Below are 21036 nucleotides of genomic sequence, written 5' to 3' on the forward strand. Positions count from 1 at the left end.
ATTCCATTGATGAATCCACAATGCTCTCCTGGCTGAGACTGCCATGGCATTGGCCCTTGATCCCAAAGGCCAATATCCCTTGCAGCTTCCTTGAGATAGGCTGCAGCGTCCCTGATATGACCCAGTGTCAAAAGAACGCTATCCCTGTCCAGGGTATCTATATCAGATGACAAGTTATCTGCCCATTTTTCAATAGCGCTACTTACCCATGCCGAAGCCACGGCAGGTCTGAGCAGCGTACCCGTAGTGACATAAATGGATTTCAATGTATTTTCCTGCTTACTATCCGCAGGTTCCTTTGGGGCTGCCGTTTCAGGGGACGGCAGCGCCACCTTTTTGGACAGCCGTGATAAAGCTTTGTCCACAGTGGGGGGTGACTCCCACTTTTCCCTATCGAATGGATATGCCACCGGAATTCTCTTGGGAATCTGAAACTTCTTGTCAGGATTTTCCCAAACCTTTTCAAAAAGAGTGTTCAGTTCATGAGAGGGAGGAAACGTTACCTCAGGGTTCTTTCCTTTATACATACAGACCCTTGTATCAGGAACAGCAGGGTCCTCCGTGATATGTAACACGTCTTTTATCGCCACAATCATGTACTGAATGCTCTTAGCCAGTTTTGGATTTCATCTGGCATCACTATAGTCGACACTGGAGTCAAAGTCAGTGTCGGTATCTGTATCTGCTATCTGGATAAATGAACGCTTTTGTGACCCCGAGGGGGTTTGAACCTGGGACAACACATCCTCTACGGATTTTTTCCATGCCTGGTTTTGAGACTCAGATTTATTCAATCTTTTATTCAACCGAGCCACATTCGCATTCAAAGCACTCAAAACATTTACCCAATCAGGAGTCGGCGGTGCCGACAGGGTCACTCCTACAGCCGTTTCTTTCCCTAATCCAGTCTCCTCCTGGGAAGAGCACTGTACCTCAGACATGTCGACACACGTGCACCGACACCCACAAACACACTGGGCATATAGGAGACAGACCCACAGTAAAGCCTGTCAGAGAAACAGAGAGAGAGTTTGCCAGCTCACAACCCAGCGCTTATCCCAGTTCTGAACACTTTTATATAAAGCCGCAGACCTGTTAGCGCTTTTATATTACATTAAATAGCACCAAATATACTGTGCCCCCCCCCCCTGTTTTGCACCCTGTTACTTGAACAGCAGTGGAGAGGAAGGCCAGCGTCTCTGCAGCTCTATGGAGAGAAAATGGCGCTGGTGAGAGCTGTGAGGGCTAAGCCACGTCCCCTCAATGGCGCGCTTCAGCCCCGCTATTTTATCAACTGTTTATACTGGCGGGGGACCGGATTCAGTGCCTAGGCACTTAAAAACCACTTTTGCCAGGTCATATTGAGGATTTACAGGCTGCCCAGGGCCCCCCCCGTGCTCTGCACCCAGTAGTGCCGCTGTGTGTGGGAGCATGGCGCGCAGCGCGGCCGCTGTGCGGTACCTCAAAGCAGTCACTGAAGTCTTCTGATATTCTTCTACTCACCCGTCTTCTGACTTCTGGCTCTGCAAGGAGGGTGACGGCGGGCTCCGGGAACGAGCATCTAGGCGGACCTAGCGTTCAGACCCTCAGGAGCTAATGGTGTCCTGTAGCCTAAGAAGCAGAGCCTTGAAACTCACAGAAGTAGGATCTGCTTCTCTCTCCTAAGTCCCACGATGCAGGGAGACTGTTGCCAGCAGTTCTCCCTGAAAATAATAAACCTAACATAAGTCTTTTTCTGAGAAACTCTGGAGAGCTCCCCAGTGTGCAACCAGTCTCACTGGGCACAGATTCTTAACTGGAGTCTGGAGGAGGGGCATAGAGGGAGGAGCCAGTTCACACCCCTTTTAAAGTCTTAAAGTGCCCATGTCTCCTGCGGATCACGTCTATACCCCATGGTTCTTGAAGCGTCCCCAGCATCCTCTAGGACGTATGAGAAATACCAAACAGTATATCCTGTGGGACACAATATGGTATATGAGACCCTGATGGACTTAGCCCCCCCAGGGGACAGAATATAGTGATAGCAATATGTGTGATACACAGAATAGAAACCACACAGCAGCTATAGGCACACACAGTCACAGGTACAATGCAGAAATTATTTCATATAAACAATAAAATTGCACTGGACTAGTAATACTACATATAGATATGTATGTATACAAATATAACAATGCACAGTAAACACTGGATGTATATCACAGAATACTTGTACTAAATATTCATATATTAATGCACTTGTTCTTAACGAACACTGTCTAAACGACATGTAGAATACTTAAGTGTCTTGTAAAAGCACAACGCTGATGAGACAGGCGGCTTTACAGAGGAGACAGCTGTTAGCTGCCTGCACTACAGGCACCAACTTACAGACTGAGCTCCAGTGCCTGGAGGCGGGACTATAGAGGAAGCGGTGCAGTGCATCCTGGGAACAGTCAAAGCTTTAGCCTGTTGGTGACTCGGATCAAGATCCAACTCTACACCCCGATGTCATTCCCTGTGGAATACCAGTGTACCCCGCTGCAGAAATTGCACTTACCAATCGTCAGATAGGTGGGCCAGGGGTGTACCCATCATTAATCTCTGTATTGCAGGCTGCCACTTAGTACATAAACCTCTTATACCCCTTCCCCACATACTGTACATCACACATTCAACGTGGATACGCATCGCCCCAAGTTTTTAGTGTGTTTTTAAAGGAAACTACCCAGGACGTAGTCCCAGGTCCGCAATCCTGCTCTTTGCCAGGGTCAGGCTGAGACCCAGGAATTTGCTGGTTTGATAGACCAGGCAATTCACCGTTATGTATGTGTGAAAGGGGTATTAGCTTATTTACTGCAAGATGCCAATTAATAAATAGTCCCTTGAGATCTTTTGCTTTGTCATGCTTGAACAGCAGCTAGCAGGTGAAAGAATTACAATGTTTACTCCATACAAATTGAATAGCCATAAATTAGTGGGAATACTGACAAAAAGCAATCACACTCAGTACCATATACTGTAGATTACATTATCATCCTAGTTGGATTCCTGGTTATTATAATGCACTGATGAATTCAATGTTTACTCACCTGCAGAGGCTGAGTAACACTGTATGGAAATAACACTGAACAGTCTAAGCTATGGAATGACAGTAAACACTCATCTGAAATTCATTTATTGCAAAGGACTTTCAGCAGGTGCAGAGAATTTGTGAAAACGCATGAACGCCACTTTTCATGGTCATTATTCTCTGCATTGTTCATGCCTTTAGGAATTTTGGCAATGCAAGTCCTTGTTCTCTTTTTCCTAAACATGACAGGGTCTGCAATATATTTGTGAAAATGCTCAAGGATAGTAATCCCCCTCCCCCAAATGCAACGTTTAATTAATGTACCATTTTACTAACTCAAACAGCCAAACTTTTCTTGGCTAGAAGTAAGCAAGGCCATAGATGGTCTGGTTACATAACTGTTGGGGTGGGTTGGGTATAATATGCCAGTGGTCAGAAGACTGCCTGTGGCATCCTGATGGTGAGAATTCCAACAGAGGCTAGATAAGTATACTTACCTTCCCCCAATGCCCCCCTAACCCTCCCTTTCCACAGCCTAAACCTAACCTTTTTTTTCCCCCGCAGCCTAACCCTAACCCCTCCCCGGTGAGAAAACGGACTAACGAGTGATATTGCTGTCTGGGTGAATCTGGTGAGAGGGTCTTTTTCAGGATCATCCCACTATCCGTGGCCATTTTCAAATTTGTATGATACCATAGAAAGAATTGCAAAGAGATTCTAATGCATACTTGAGCGCTCTCCAAACAACTATCAACATTTTCAACCACTGGTTCTCAACTGGCAGGAGGACTTGTTTTGGAGACTAGCAGCCGATTCTCCTTGAGGACTATTGTGTCTAAGGCAGATATTTATAGCGCAATTTGGTTACTGTACTTTTTCTGATATATATATATATATATATATATATATATATAATATGCAAAGCCCAGCACTCCTCAAGTGGCTAATGCGCCCCGGGGCCCTCAGTGAAATTGATGGATAGTTTGAAGTGACAACTGCGGCACTCAGGGTCTTGTGACAAAGCGGAGTGTATTATCGAGTCACAGCATGGAGCTTCAACGTTTCGGGGTATCTAGCCCCTTTGTCAAGAGATGTCACATCTTGACAAAGGGGCTAGATACCCCGAAACGTTGATGCTCAATACTGTGACTCGATAATACACTCAGTTTTGTCACAAGACCCTGAGTGCCGCAGTTGTTTCTTCAAACTATATATATATATATATATATCCAGAAGTCCACACTAACATTGTATTTATTGTTTATTTACAGTTTCTTACATAGTGCAGAAAATTCCATTGCGCTTTAGTGGCCTACATCTTCATCCACTTAGACAACTGTAGGGGTGCTCCCCTCTGTGACCTCCACAGGGTTCAGAGAAACATAGGAGATAGTGAAAGGGGCACTCACCAGGGTATTTTTTAGACAACAAGTTTAATCCTTACATATCCATAGCAGTATAATTTCATCGTTTCAGTCACTGTAGACCTTTGTCAGGACAGGCATCAATACAGCAAGTCAGCAATAGCATCCATGACAGAATAGCTGTACTATCATCATAGATGCTATTACTGACTTGCTGCATTGATACCTGTCCTGACAAAGGTCTTCAGTGACTGAAACGTTGACATTATACTGCTATGGATATGTAAGCATTAAACTTGTCTCACAAATGCTCTGGTGAGTGCCCCTTTTACTATCTCCTGTAGTGGGAGACTCCAAGATGAATCCAATGCATTAAAATATCCTGAAACATTGGATTTTACAGATGTGTCTCTTTCTGTTGTTGCCAAGATGCGTACACGACTCCTGAGATTGGCGGCGAATGGGAGACCCACAGTGCGAATGATTGCAGCCTTCCGGCAAAACTAGAATGGGACACATCTGTATCTTCTAATTTAATAGTGCTTTAAGTGGTGCCTCGCTGCTTTATCTAGATGTATTTCAGTGGCTGCTGTTAAAGGGAGGGCACCAAGCCAAGAAATACTTTAAACAAGGCATGCCAGCCACACAGGTTTTTGTCTGCCCTCTTGCACCATGGCCGATGTTACAGCCATTTAACATTTCCGTTGGGTAACACATTAAGCTATTCCAAATCTGAAGCGGAAGCAATACTTTATGAAAAAGGTATGACTGATGAAGCGGAGTCATCATCTGCAGAAACGGTATCTCAGGATCGATTACGTCTTAAGTAAAAGGAGGTTGACCTTTCAGTGGCTACTGTAAATTAATGAAAATCCTTAGAGGGTTTCGAGTATGAAACTGCCCTGTCATAGGGCGGAATGATCAAAATTTTTGCTGGATCGCCATTCTTAACACATGTTCATTTGATTTAATGTTATTAGTTATCCCAACAGTCAAGCAAAGAACTGCAGATTAACAAGGACAAAATTGCAGCTTTTGAATCTATTCATCTACCCACACTCACAGTAGCCCAAAACACAGACTGGCTTGATAAAATGAAACACCAAATAAGCTTATTAAATAAAAAAATAAAAAATAAAAAAAAATGATTAAAGTTGAGACAAAAAACACATGTTATATCACTGGCTACAGGAAAATTGCCCTCAGGATGATAAACGACCATTTTGTAAGAGACAGAGGAGAGCTAATGCACAATTCGACACCAAGTCCTCACAACATAATTACAGCTCAGATAGTGAAGCGGAAAAGTCTGGTCAAGAAACTGGCCCTTTAGGGATACTTACCAGAGCAAACAAATATGGTCAAAAAGACAATTCACTAGAAGAGGTAAAGAAAATAAAAGAGGAGGAAGGGGAGGGGGGGGAGGGAGACGTCCCCCACTGCAAAGAAAGATCTAGTACTCAATTTATCTTCCAATGAATTGTCAAATTGCGAATACAACTTGCTGTGTAAGGGTCTTTCATCTGTCCCATTGGTCTCTTAATGATTTTCAATAGAATATTGAGAAACCTTCTTTACAGAGACAACTCAAACTTAAAGAATGACCTAGGACTGACCCTGTACCACAGCAGTTGAAGTTATTTTGTACTTACTCTACATTTGATCTTCAGTTCTACAATTTTAGCATGAAAGCTTTTCTGTCTATATTGGATCAAGAGGTATGTAACATGGGGAGATCAGCTTAACCAACGCACTCCAATTTATCTATATGCAACAAAGAAAGGTAGGATCAGTTCGCTCCTTTGGCGCATAGGGAAATGGAGGGAAAAAGTTATGTGAAACTTTCCTATATCAAAGTTACTTTCCTATGTGTTTCTAGAAATAGTGGAAGGATTATCTGCGTACCCCCACTCACACTATCGGGAAGTAGGTTGTGCACGTAAAGGTATCTTTTTCCTTATTCAGTTGGATCATACACTTCAGATAAATCAGGAAAGCCTGGGTATCGTACCCCAACTCACACAAAGCTGGAAATGATGACTCCTATCAAGGTATCTTTTGATGTATATTCGGTTTAGCTCTCGATATATCTCCACGTCATATGATGATCTCATAAAATCAGGAATCAAAAGAAAGCAACCAATGTGTATAAACTTGGATAACTACAGCCTTATCTAAGTTAGTACATGGTGAGGTACAGAAGTGTCTCACTTACACCGTGACAAATGCTTGTATATATATGGTGGTTACTAATTTGCAATGTTTCAAGCATACACCCTTCACCGTACTTTATCAATGCGTACTCCTGACTCACACAGTGATCAATAGGGTGACTCCTATCATGGTATCTTTAAATGGCCAGTCACGTTTAATTGGCGTACCCCAACTCACAGCTTAATGTGCAGAGAAACTCCCATCATGGTTTCTTTACTGAGTTCATGCTTTATCGGTAATGCACAGGACGAATTATCAAAACTCTTGAACTCCAAAAATTGTCTGGATAGTTTATTCCTCAAAGAGTTATATCAATCAATAAAAAAAACGTGTGCAAAGTGCAATGGGACACAATCAAAAGACTCCACAAAAAATTCATCCAAAGTTAAAAAATACAATTAAAAAATGGCAAAAAATATTAAAAAACATGTAATGCAAAAAATAGGATTTTAATACCTACCGGTAATCCTTTTCTCTTAGTCCGTAGAGGATGCTGGGGACTCCAAAAGGACCATGGGGGTATAGACAGGATCCGCAGGAGACATGGGCACACTATAAGACTTTGAATGGGTGTGAACTGGCTCCTCCCTCTATGCCCCTCCTCCAGACCTCAGTTATAGGAACTGTGCCCAGAGGAGACGAACATTTCGAGGAAAAGGATTTTGTTAAACTAAGGGTGAGATACATACCAGCTCACACCACACCACACCGTACAACATGGCATTAATTAAACCCAGTTAACAGCGTGAATCAAAAGAGATCAGAAACAGCCTGACCCTTACCAAACACAACCTTTGTGTAACTTAAGCAATAACTATATACAAGTACTGCAGATAGAGTCCGCACTGGGACGGGCGCCCATCATCCTCTACGGACTAAGAGAAAAGGATTTACCGGTAGGTATTAAAATCCTATTTTCTCCTTCGTCCTAGAGGATGCTGGAGACTCCAAAAGGACCATGGGGTTTATACTAAAGCTCCAAACTGAGCGGGAGAGTGCGGATGACTCTGCAGCACCGATTGAGCAAACATGAGGTCCTCATCAGCCAGGGTATCAAACTTGTAGAACTTTGCAAAAGTGTTTGACCCCGACCAAGTAGCTGCTCGGCAAAGCTGTAATGCCGAGACGCCTCGGGCAGCCGCCCAAGATGAGCCCACCTTCCTAGTGGAATGGGCTTTCACCGACTTCGGTAACGGCAATCCCGCCGTCGAATGAGCCTGCTGAATCGTAGTACAGATCCAGCGTGCAATAGTCTGCTTAGAAGCAGGAGCACCAACCTTGTTGGCCGCATATAGAACAAACAGCGCCTCTGTTTTTCTCACCCGAGCCGTTCTGGCTACATACATTTTCAAAGCTCTGACCACATCAAGAGACTTTGAATCAGCAAAGGCTTCAGTAGCCACAGGCACCACAATAGGTTGGTTCATATGAAATGAAGAAACCACCTTCGGTAGAAAATGTTGACGAGTTCTCAACTCCGCTCTATCCTCATGGAAGATCAGATAAAGGCTTTTGTAAGACAAAGCCGCCAATTCGGACACCCGCCTTGCGGACGCCAAGGCCAATAGCATGACCACTTTTCAAGTGAGAAATTTCAACTCAACCGTTTGTAAAGGTTCACGTAAGGAACTGTAACACCACGTTAAGGTCCCATGGAGCCACTGGGGGCACAAATGGAGGTTGTATGTGTAGTACGCCTTTCACGAACGTCTGAACTTAAGGAAGCGAGGCCAATTCCCTTTGAAAGAAAATTGATAAGGCCGAAACCTGCACTTTAATGGAGCCTAACTTCAGGCCCGCATCCACACCAGCGTGCAAAAAGTGGAGAAAATGCCCCAGGTGAACTCTTCCGTAGGAACCTTCTTGAATTCACACCAAGACACACATTTTCTCCAAATACGGTGATAATGCTTCGCCGTTACCTCCTTTCTAGCCTTAAGTAGGGTGGGGATGACTTCCCCGGGAATACCCTTCCTAGCTAGGATTTGGCGTTCAACCGCCATGCCGTCAAACGCAACCGCGGTAAGTCCTGGAACACGCACGGTCCTTGCTGTAACAGATCCTCTCTTAGAGGAAGAGGCCAAGGTTCTCCTTTGAGTAATTCCTGAAGATCCGGATACCAGGCCCTCCGAGGCCAATCTGGAACAACGAGTATCGCCTGAACCCTTGTTCTTCTTATGATCCTCATCACCTTTGGGATGAGTGGAAGTGGAGGGAACACGTAGTCCGACTGAAAGACCCACGGTGTCACCAGAGCGTCCACCGCTACTGCTTGAGGGTCCCTCGACCTGGAACAATATGTCGGAAGCTTCTTGTTGAGGCGCGACGCCATCATGTCTATTTGAGGAAGACCCCAACGACTGTCACTTCTGCAAAGACCTCTTGATGAAGACCCCACTCTCCTGGGTGGAGATCGTGTATGCTGAGGAAGTCTGCTTCCCAGTTGTCAACGCCTGGAATGAAGACTGCTGACAGAGCGCTTGCATGTTTTTCCGCCCAGCGAAGGATCTTGGTGGCCTCCGCCATCGCCGCTCTGCTCTTTGTTCCGCCCTGGCAGTTTATGTGCGCCACGGCTGTTATGTTGTCCGACTGAATCAGGACGGGCAGGTCGCAAAGAAGATGTTCCGCTTGTAGTAGGCCGTTGCATATGGCCCTTAATTCCAGAATGTTTATGTGCAGACAAGCCTGCTGACGACCATTTTCCCTGGAAATTTTTTCCCTGTGTGACTGCTTTCCAACCTCGGAGACTCGCGTCCGTGGTCACCAGAATCCAATCTTGGATGCCGAACCTGCAACCCTCTAGAAGGTGAGAACTTTGAAGCCACCACAGGAGAGAAACCCTGGTCCTGGGGGGCAGAGTTATTTTCCGGTGCATCTGCAGATGGGACCCTGACCACTTGTCCAGTAGGTCCCACTGAAACGTTCTTGCATGGAACCTGCCAAACGGAATGGCCTCGTAGGCCGCCACCATTTTCCCCAGCACTCGAGTGCATTGATGAATCGACACTCTTGGCAGTTTCAGAAGTTCCTTGACCATGTTCTGGATTTCCTGAGCTTTTTCCAACAGGAGAAAAATCCTCTGCAGTTCCGTGTCCAGAATCATGCCCAAAAATGACAACCGAGATGTCGGAATCAACTGAGACCTTGGCAAATTCAGGAGCCAACCATGCTGTTGCAGCACCCGCATTGAAAGCGCAACGTTTTTTAGTAACAGCTCCTGTGATCTCGCCTTTATCAGGAGATCGTCCAAGTACGGGATAATTGTGACCCCTTGCTTGCGCAGGAGCACCATCATTTCCGGCATTACCGTGGTGAAAATCCTCGGGGCCGTGGAAAGACCAAACGGCAATGTCTGAAATTGGTAGTGACAATCCTGAACAGCGAACCTCAGGTACGCCTGATGAGGAGGATAAATGGGGACATGTAGGTAAGCATCCTTTATGTCGACTGACACCATAAAATCCCCCCCCCCCCCCCCCCTCCAGACTGGAGATCACAGCTCGGAGAGATTCCATCTTGAATTTGAAACTTTTCAAATACACATTGAGGGATTTTAAATTCAGAATCGGTCTGACCGAGCCGTCCGGCTTCGGGACCACAAACAGGCTTGAATAAAACCCTTCTCCCCGCTGTGACGGGGGAACCTCGACAATGACTCGCTGCAGACACAGCTTTTGCATTGCCGTACACACTACCTCTCTTTCCGGAAGAGAAGCTGGCAAGGCCGATTTGAAAAATTGGCATGAGGGCACGTCTTGAAACTCCAGCTTGTATCCTTGGGTCACAATTTCCAGCACCCAAGGATCCAGGCCCGAGAGAACCCAGACCTGACTGAACAGTTGAAGACGCGCTCCCACCGGTGCGGACTCCCGCAGGGGAGCCCCAGCGTCATGCGGTGGATTTGGCAGAAGCCGGGGAGGACTTCTGCTCCTGGGAGCCTGCCACAGCCGGCGATCTTTTTCCCCCTCCCTTACCTCTCGCCGCAAGGAAGGATGACCGACGTCCTTTCCGGAATTTCTGCGACCGAAAATAAGATTTTACTCACCAGTAAATCTATTTCTCGCAGTCCGTAGTGGATGCTGGGTACTCCGTAAGGACCATGGGGAATAGACGGGCTCCGCAGGAGACTGGGCACTTCTTTAAAGAAAAGATTAGGTACTACATCTGGTGTGCACTGGCTCCTCCCTCTATGGCCCTCCTCCAGACCTCAGTTAGGGAAACTGTGCCCGGAAGAGCTGACATACTAGGAAAGGATTTGGAATCCAGGGTAAGACTCATACCAGCCACACCAATCACACCGTACAACTCGTGATAACTATACCCAGTCAACAGTATGAACAACAAACTGAGCCTCATTAACAGATGGCTCAGAACAAAAAACCCTATAGTTAAGCAATAACTATATACAAGTATTGCAGAAATCCGCACTTGGGACGGGCTCCCAGCATCCACTACGGACTACGAGAAATAGATTTACCGGTGAGTAAAATCTTATTTTCTCTGACGTCCTAGTGGATGCTGGGTACTCCGTAAGGACCATGGGGATTATACCAAAGCTCCCAAACGGGCGGGAGAGTGCGGATGACTCCGCAGCACCGAATGAGCAAACTCAAGGTCCTCCTCAGCCAGGGTATCAAACTTGTAGAATTTTGCAAACGTGTTTGATCCCGACCAGGTAGCAGCTCGGCTAAGTTGTAAAGCCGAGACCCCTCGGGCAGCCGCCCAAGAAGAGCCCACCTTCCTCGTGGAATGGGCTTTGACAGATTTAGGATGCGGCAGTCCAGCCGCAGAATGTGCAAGTTGAATCTTGCTACAGATCCAGCGAGCAATAGTCTGCTTAGAAGCAGGAGCACCCAGCTCGTTGGGTGCATGCAGGATAAACATCTTTCTGACTCTAGCCGTCCTGGAAACAGAGATTTTCAGGGCCCGGACTACATCCAGCAACTTGAAAGCCTCCAAGTCCCGAGTAGCCGCAGGCACCACAATAGGTTGGTTCAAATGAAACGCTGATACCACCTTAGGGAGAAATTGGGGACGAGTCCTCAATTCTGCCCTGTCCATATGGAAGATCAGATAGGGGCTTTTACATGACAAAGCCGCCAATTCTGACACACGCCTAGCCGAAGCCAAGGCCAAAAGCATGACCACTTTCCACGTGAGATATTTCAACTCCACGGTCTGAAGTGGTTCAAACCAATGTGATTTTAGGAAATCCAACACAACGTTGAGATCCCAAGGTGCCACTGGAGGCACAAAATGGGGCTGAATATGCAGCACTCCCTTAACAAACGTCTGAACTTCAGGCAGTGAAGCCAGTTCTTTTTGAAAGAAAATAGACAGGGCCGAAATCTGGACTTTAATGGATCCCAATTTTAGGCCCATAGTCACTCCTGACTGTAGGAAGTGCAGAAATCGACCCAGCTGAAATTCTTCTGTTGGGGCCTTCATAGCCTCACACCAAGCAGCATATTTTCGCCATATGCGGTGATAATGTTTTGCCGTCACATCCTTCCTAGCTTTTATCAGCGTAGGAATGACTTCAACCGGAATGCCCTTTTCCATCAGGATCCGGCGTTCAACCGCCATGCCGTCAAACGCAGCCGCGGTAAGTCTTGGAACAGACAGGGCCCCTGTTGTAGCAGGTCCTGTCTGAGAGGCAGAGGCCAAGGGTCCTCTGAGATCATTTCTTGTAGTTCCGGGTACCAAGTCCTTCTAGGCCAATCCGGAACGATGAGTATAGTTCTTACTCCTCTCTTTCTTATTATCCTCAGTACCTTTGGTATGAGAGGAAGAGGAGGGAACACATAAACCGACTAGTACACCCACGGTGTCACTAGAGCGTCCACAGTTATCGCCTGAGGGTCCCTTGACCTGGCGCAAAATCTTTTTAGCTTTTTGTTGAGGCGGGACGCCATCATGTCCACCTGTGGCCTTTCCCAACGATTTACAATCAGCTGGAAGACTTCTGGATGAAGTCCCCACTCTCCCGGGTGGAGGTCGTGTCTTCTGAGAAAGTCTGCTTCTCAGTTGTCCACTCCGGGAATGAACACTGCTGACAGTGCTAACACATGATTTTCCGCCCATCGGAGAATCCTTGTGGCTTCTGCCATCGCCATCCTGCTTCTTGTGCCGCCCTGTCGGTTTACATGAGCGACCGCCGTGATGTTGTCTGACTGGATCAGCACCGGCCGGTGTTGAAGCAGGGGTCTAGCCTGACTTAGGGCATTGTAAATGGCCCTTAGTTCCAGAATATTTATGTGTAGGGAAGTCTCCTGACTTTTCCATAGCCTTGGAAGTTTCTTCCCTGTGTGACTGCCCCCCAGCCTCGAAGGCTGGCATCCGTGGTCACCAGGACCCATTCCTGTATGCCGAATCTGCGGCCCCCTAGAAGATGGGCAGTCTGCAGCCACCACAACAGCGACGCCCTGGCCCTTGGAGACAGGGTTATCCGCCGATGCATCTGAAGATGCGACCCGGACCACTTGTCCAACAGATCCCACTGGAAAATCCTTGCATGGGACCTGGCGAATGGAATTTCTTCGTAAGAAGCTACCATCTTTCCCAGGGCTTGCGTGCATTGATGCACCGACACCTGTATTTGTATTAGGAGGTCTCTGTCTAGAGACGACAACTCCTTGGGCCTCTCCTCCGGGAGAAACCCTTTTTATCCTGTTCTGTGTCCAGAACTATACCCAGGAACAGTAGACGCGCATTGATTGATATAACTCTTTGAGGAATAAACTATCCAGACAATTTTTGGAGTTCAAGAGTTTTGATAATTCGTCCTGTGCATTACCGATAAAGCATGAACTCAGTAAAGAAACCATGATGGGAGTTTCTCTGCACATTAAGCTGTGAGTTGGGGTACGCCAATTAAACGTGACTGGCCATTTAAAGATACCATGATAGGAGTCACCCTATTGATCACTGTGTGAGTCAGGAGTACGCATTGATAAAGTACGGTGAAGGGTGTATGCTTGAAACATTGCAAATTAGTAACCACCATATATATACAAGCATTTGTCACGGTGTAAGTGAGACACTTCTGTACCTCACCATGTACTAACTTAGATAAGGCTGTAGTTATCCAAGTTTATACACATTGGTTGCTTTCTTTTGATTCCTGATTTTATGAGATCATCATATGACGTGGAGATATATCGAGAGCTAAACCGAATATACATCAAAAGATACCTTGATAGGAGTCATCATTTCCAGCTTTGTGTGAGTTGGGGTACGATACCCAGGCTTTCCTGATTTATCTGAAGTGTATGATCCAACTGAATAAGGAAAAAGATACCTTTACGTGCACAACCTACTTCCCGATAGTGTGAGTGGGGGTACGCAGATAATCCTTCCACTATTTCTAGAAACACATAGGAAAGTAACTTTGATATAGGAAAGTTTCACATAACTTTTTCCCTCCATTTCCCTATGCGCCAAAGGAGCGAACTGATCCTACCTTTCTTTGTTGCATATAGTTAATTTTTAGGATAAAAGGTGAAATCCAATTGGATCAGTCTGCTCCACAGGCAGCACTTCCCTTGCGCCATTGTGTGTGTTCTACACCCTCTATTTGCACTCCAATTTAACACCGCAGGAGCACCAAGTTAGGACTTTTTTCTTTTCATTATACGCGCTGCTGACAAAAGGAGGACTTCTAGTGCTACAAGATCTCCAGGAGTATAAAGCTGAAGAACAACTATCAGATGATCACCTTTATAGAAAATGACTGAATTTCACAACTAAATATATTAGCTAAAGCCTTGATAACAGTGGATGTACTTTTTTAATAATGCAAACCAGAATGACTGTCATGCAATTCTGGAAAACCTAATATTACTGTACAGTAATGTAAAGATATCCAACAAGAACACAATGATTGGGGGAAATCAGCTAAAATGCGGGTCACACTTTGCGTGTAATAAAATCAATGGTTATTATTTAAATGATAGGAATAGGCTGCATTGTTTAAACAGTATACTACAGATGTGTCCTCATACACCTGGCATCTATACATCCAGTGCAAAACTCCAAAAGGTGTAGCGTACAGTCTTTACTTGGAATTTGGTGTCTTATTGGCATTGCAGACACAGTGACGCACCACCTACAGTGCACATCAAATAGATCAGTGCCAGCTAGCAATGCAGTTTTGTCGCTTCCAGTTTTAACTTATGTTGGGGAAAAAACGCACATTTTGACCGAGAAAGATGCTCGGCGCAGCAGAGACCTCCAGGACCAGATGTGCCAAGATAGGGCTGTTTGGAAAGCTGAAACCACAGAGTATGAGGACACATCTGTATCTACACATATAATTAAAACTGTAAGGTTTGTGTCTGTACATATCAATTTATTTTTGCAGAAACATACTTCTAGGGACCGTTTATGAACTATGGATACAGAATAGGAGATTTATGGAAAGACTTACCATTGTTAGATCTCTTTCTGCGAGGTACACGGGATTCCACAGGGAATAACATCGGGGTATGGCATTGGATCTTGATCCGAGGCACCAACAGGCTAAAGCTTTGACTGTTCCCAGGATTCACTGCACCGCCTCCTCTATATCCCCGCCTCCAGGTACTGGAGCTCAGTTTTGTTGACCAGTCCAATGCAGTAGCAGGTAAAAGAGACGACAGTAGTCAGTAGCCACAGATAACCACATTCTCACGACAGGAGAAGGTACCAGCGGCTAATGCCATACAAACCAAAAGAAGCTAGGTGCGTCACGGTGGGCGCCCTGTGGAATCCAGTGTACCTCGCAGAAAGAGATTTAACAATGGTAAGTCTTACCATAAATCTCATTTAGGGAGAGAGAGAGATGCAGCTCCAGGGCGGGAACATCTGCTGTAGATGGCACCTGGGGCTGGGGGAGGGGCTACAGGTCAGCGCCTTATCCCCTCTGCTGGATTTCACCACTGGGTACTATGGAGCCTGTACTAAACAGATTTTAGTAAATCTGACCTGTGCTCCTTGCCATGGTGGATATAGTGGGGTCCCTGCACGGCCACAGTGTCCACAACAGCGGCGCGGTCCGTCTCCGGAGACCGCAACAGGATCGCAATTTCAGCGGGTTCCGTCCGGGAGACCCTCTTACCTCCTCCCTATTGTGCGGCCACGCGATCCAGGAGAGCAGCGGCGGTATGTGTGCCTGATGAGACCGGAGCGCCTCCGCGCTAAGTACCCGGCAACCAGGGCGCGAGAGTATACAGCGCCGCTGGGGGAGGTGAGGGAGCCGCAGCACGATATGTCAGTATGACATATAGCACCAAGTGCCTATGCTGCGGCCCTTGAAGTCTTCTTTCTTGTCAGAGAAGCTCTTATCAGGGCTGCCTAGCACTGCTGGCACCAACTTACAAACTGAGCTCCAGTGCCTGGAGGCGGGGATATAGAGGAGGTGGTGCAGTGCATCCTGGGAACAGTCAAAGCTTTAGCCTGTTGGTGCCTCGGATCAAAATCCAACTCTACACCCCGATGTTATTCCCTGTGGAATACCAGTGTACCCCACTGCAGAAACATTTTTTTTCTGATTGTTTGTCCGTTTGTCTGTCTGTTCATTCCGGCATTACGCGAAAACTACTGGATGAATGTGGATGGCGTTTTCACTATTGTATAGCTTAGCGACTCCACCCGAGTTATGCAACAGAACCTGACTTAAAGTGACTGCTCTGCAGGGGAACCCTATTGAGGCAGAGATTTTAACGGGATGTGGGGCAGGTGTGACTGTGGTTATACCATGTATACCCCTTATCCCCAACAATTTTCCTTTTCAATAAAAGCCCCTGCAGTTTTCTGTAAGTATCTGCTTTGCTGTGACATTCAACAAGTCACAGGGGCAAACGTTCAGGGCTGCAGGCGTAGATCTCAGGACCAGCTGCTTCTCCCATGGGCAGCATTACATGGCTTGCTCACAAGTTAGCTGCCCCAAGCATCTTTCTGTGTTAATCCCCGATGGAAAAATTGCAAATATCGCTTACAAATAAATTTTGTGATCCATGTGTATAATATAAAATAAACACAACAATATTAGATGGCACTACTGTCTGTCAAATTAGTTCCGCTGAGCAATAACACACATCTACGCGAGCGGAACCGAGGGCAAACGCTAGTTATATATACTTATGGCTCTGTCCTTTTAAACGGTTATCCGTGTCTCTACACTGGGTGTAAACAAGATGATCCTTATGGGCAATGCAGACTTATTCTAATCCCCAAAAGAGGCTATTTACCTAGGCAGCTAGCTGATTGATGCAAGAAATGACATCTAAGCATCACCGAGGAATTGGGTGTTGGCAAAGGGAGCGCTTCTTCCATAAAGCAGGCGCATTAAAGTGTCAGGCAGCAAATTCTCACTAAAGCTTTTCTGTGGCGTCAGAGCTTGAAGTATTTTGGCAATTAAATCCCACCTGAGCTGTAACATACGAAACCTTTGTTTTATTGCATTAATCTAATATAAAGAGCAGGATCTTTGCTCTCCTTACGTCGGACAATATTAACCCATTTGCTGAATATTGCAGAAGTTACTGTGTGTTCTGGCAGATTCCACAGAGATGTATAAGACAGTATAACGAGGAGTCGCTAACAGAGAAAGAGGGTCAGAAACTCAGGGAGGATAAAGAAGAAAAAGGGACAAGCAATTATACATGTACTGGGGAAATACTGTATGAGATCATTCATTCTGTATAAATAATAGCATTTAGGAGAGACAACACATTTTTTTTAAGACAATTGGGTTCATTTCTGAACTGCGACCGAAGCACAAGAGATTTCTTTACTCCATCATGGTCATTAGAATGTCTCCTCCCACTGGCACACATCAGCACACATTCCCCATGGAACGCCCAGATTACCTTATAACAAGAAGCATAGGGCTAGATTTGCTAGTAGAGAGAGATAAAGTGCCAACCAATCAGTTCCGAAATGTCATTTTTCTATCACAGCCTGTGGCATGGCAGTTAGGAGCTGATTGGCTGGGGTGTGGTATGGAAGGTAGATAGTAACTAGGTCAACAGTGTCTAGTTCGACCACTATTGGTCGACGGTAACTAGGTCGACAGGGTCTAGGTCAAAAGGTCGACATGAGTTTTTTATGTTTATTGGTGTTGTTTTCTTCGTAGAGTGACTGGGAACCCCAATTAGTGCACCGTGTCCCCTCGCATGGCTCGCTTCGTCAGATTACCGTCCCAGTCGTAGTCCACGTGGATCGATAAGTATGAAAAAGTTCAAAAAAAGAAAAAAATTGTGAAAAACTGATGTTAACCTTTTGACCTAGAACATGTCGAACTAGAGATCCTGTCGACCTAGACACTGTCGACCTAGAGACCGGATCCCGATTGGCTGGTACTTTATCTCGCTCCACTTTCTCTCTCTCTAAGATTGATAAATACAGCACACAGTTTTGAGAAACAAAAATATAATTTGCGTTACACCTCCACGGTTTTCCTGTGTTCATAAATAACTAAATGTCTATTACACTCAATAATAATAATAATAATAATTTTTTTTTAAACCACAATGTACAATATTTCTCAGCAATTTTCCGGTTTACCTTTTCTGCCGTCTGGAAATACTGCTTCACCAGATCCTCCACTCTCAGCGTCGCCACCTCTGAGCTTGTTTTGCTGTCAAATTTCCCGAAATTAATTGCCAGGTTGTCTAGAAACAAACCGGAGAAGGTTACTATAAGCCCCGTGCAGGAGGCAAAGCAATTGTCTCATGCTGAAATCATAGGAAGGTACAGGTGACCTCGAAAGTGACATTTTATCTACATGTGCATGACATATCAAAGAGACAAACTGTGGGCTTGCTGAGCCAATGTCACATCACACTGCTACATAACATACATCAAACCCACACCTGGCCTCATTACCGCACGGAGATTGTGTTTCTGTTACTATTAGGCTCTAATCCAGGAACATTAAGTATTACTGTAAACAAAATTCTAATGGTTTTACTATAGAGCAAGAAAAGTGACAGATTATTTACTGTAGCTGCTATAGTATATTGTATATGAAGTATCAACACTTCTAGAATCAAACACTAGAGTTCTGTACACAAGAATCTTCACACAGTTGAGCCTGGAACACCGTCCATGGTCTAGAATCAGCTGCCTGACCAGGATCCAGAGTTCTAGTAATTTCATTTTGAGTTACCAAAACTATGTAATGTCATTCAGGCTCGGACTGGCCCATAGGGGTACAGGGGAAACCACTGGTGGGCCCCACTGCCTGGGGGCCCTCCCTCTCAATTATACATTATGAATATGTTACATTACACTGCACAGGACTTTGGTGTACTTTCTACAGTGCATTGCTGTTATTAATCTGGTATATTATCATGCATGGAGTAGCAGTATTTACTATACATATTATTTATCAACGGGCCCAGACCATGCACTAATGGTTAGCCAAGCCTCTAAGAATGGGCCCCTACCACTGCATTTCCCCGGTGGGCCCTACATGCCCCAGTCCAACACTGATGTCATTGCTCCATTGCAGACAGCTAAATGTGTTGTGTGTCTTATGATATAACTTTCTGAAGAGATGGAGGCTAAGCGGCTCTATTAAAGATCTCCGTCATTATTCTGCAAATCAGTGTAGCAGATGCAGGGGCGTCTCTACAGAGGAGGGGACCCGTGTGCGGGCCCCCTCCTCTCCTGTAGCCGTCACGCCGCTGCTAGCGCTCTGAGTGCTGTAGACTCTGGCACAGTGCCAGAGTCTACAGCGCATGCGCAAGACTCTGAAAAGTGGCCGCCGCGCCATTTTTTCGGAGTCCTGCGCATGCGCTGTAGACTCTGGCCCTGTGCCAGAGTCTTTAGTGGTCAGTGCGCTAGCAGCGGCACAACGGCTACGGGAGAGGAGGGGGCCCACACACGGTCAGCAATGGACTCCGGAAAGGTAAGTATAGGAGAAATGGGTGCAGTGTGTGCGGTGTGGGGCCCCCCGGGACTCAGGGGCCCGTGTGCACCGCACTGCACCCATTATAGAAACGCCACTGAGCAGACGCCAAAGTCAGACTTCCCCGCAGGGGTGCAGAGGTAACCCCTGATGTATATAGAGTAACACTGTCCTCCATCTAAATGTAAATAAGATTTTACTCACCGGTAAATCTATTTCTCGTAGTCCGTAGTGGATGCTGGGGACTCCGTAAGGACCATGGGGAATAGACGGGCTCCGCAGGAGACTGGGCACTCTAAGAAAGATTTAGTACTACTGGTGTGCACTGGCTTCTCCCTCTATGCCCCTCCTCCTGACCTCAGTTAAGGAAACTGTGCCCGGAAGAGCTGACATTACAAGGAAAGGATTTTTGAATCCAGGGTAAGACTCATACCAGCCACACCAATCACACCGTACAACTCGTGATAACCTTACCCAGTTAACAGTATGAACAACAACAGAGCATCAACTACAGATGCCAACATAACATAACCCTTTATTAAGCAATCACTATATACACGTATTGCAGAAAGTCCGAAATAGATTTACCGGTGACGTCCTAGTGGATGCTGGGGACTCCGTAAGGACCATGGGGATTATACCAAAGCTCCCAAACGGGCGGGAGAGTGCGGATGACTCTGCAGCACCGAATGAGCAAGCACAAGGTCCTCCTCAGCCAGGGTATCTAACTTGTAGAACTTAGCAAACTTGTTTGACCCCGACCAAGTAGCCGCTCGGCAAAGCTGTAATGCCGAGACCCCTCGGGCAGCCGCCCAAGAAGAGCCCACCTTCCTTGTGGAATGGGCTTTTACTGATTTTGGATGCGGCAGTCCAGCCACAGAATGAGCCTGCTGAATCGTGTTACAGATCCAGCGAGCAATAGTTTGCTTTGAAGCAGGAGCACCCAGTTTGTTGGATGCATACAGGATAAACAGCGACTCAGTTTTCCTGACTCCAGCCGTTCTGGTCACATAAATCTTCAAAGCCCTGACTACATCTAGTAACTTGGAGTCCTCCAAGTCCCGAGTAGCCCCAGGCACCACAATAGGTTGGTTCAAATGAAAAGATGACACCACCTTCGGCAGAAATTGTGGACGAGTCCGTAATTCTGCCCTGTCCATATGGAAAACCAGATAGGGGCTTTTACATGACAAAGCCGCCAATTCTGACACACGCCTAGCCGAAGCTAAGGCCAATAGCATGACCATCTTCCACGTGAGATACTTTAGCGCCACGGTCTTAAGTGGCTCAAACCAGTGGGATTTCAAGAAACCCAACACCACGTTGAGGTCCCAAGGTGCCACTGGTGGCACAAAAGGGGGCTGAATATGCAGCACTCCCTTAACAAATGTCTGAACCTCAGGAAGAGAAGCCAGTTCTTTTTGAAAGAAAATGGATAGGGCTGAAATCTGGACCTTTATGGACCCCAATTTCAAGCCCATAGTCACTCCTGACTGTAGGAAGTGCAGGAA

The 21036-nt window shown here is 46.1% G+C and overlaps 1 protein-coding gene across 2 annotated transcripts in view; it reads right to left on the minus strand.

Annotated features, from left to right (window-relative positions):
• MRE11 (MRE11 homolog, double strand break repair nuclease) overlaps positions 1–21036 on the minus strand; it is a 605744-nt gene that overhangs the window by 358574 nt on the left and 226134 nt on the right. For both annotated transcript variants that reach the window (XM_063951452.1, XM_063951453.1), the window contains exon 12: positions 18178–18284. In XM_063951452.1, the coding sequence (XP_063807522.1) occupies positions 18178–18284 (107 nt within the window). The remainder of the gene's footprint in view (positions 1–18177; positions 18285–21036) is intronic.

Source organism: Pseudophryne corroboree, chromosome 2, assembly GCF_028390025.1.
Source record: "Pseudophryne corroboree isolate aPseCor3 chromosome 2, aPseCor3.hap2, whole genome shotgun sequence".
Taxonomy (NCBI): Eukaryota; Metazoa; Chordata; class Amphibia; order Anura; family Myobatrachidae; genus Pseudophryne; species Pseudophryne corroboree.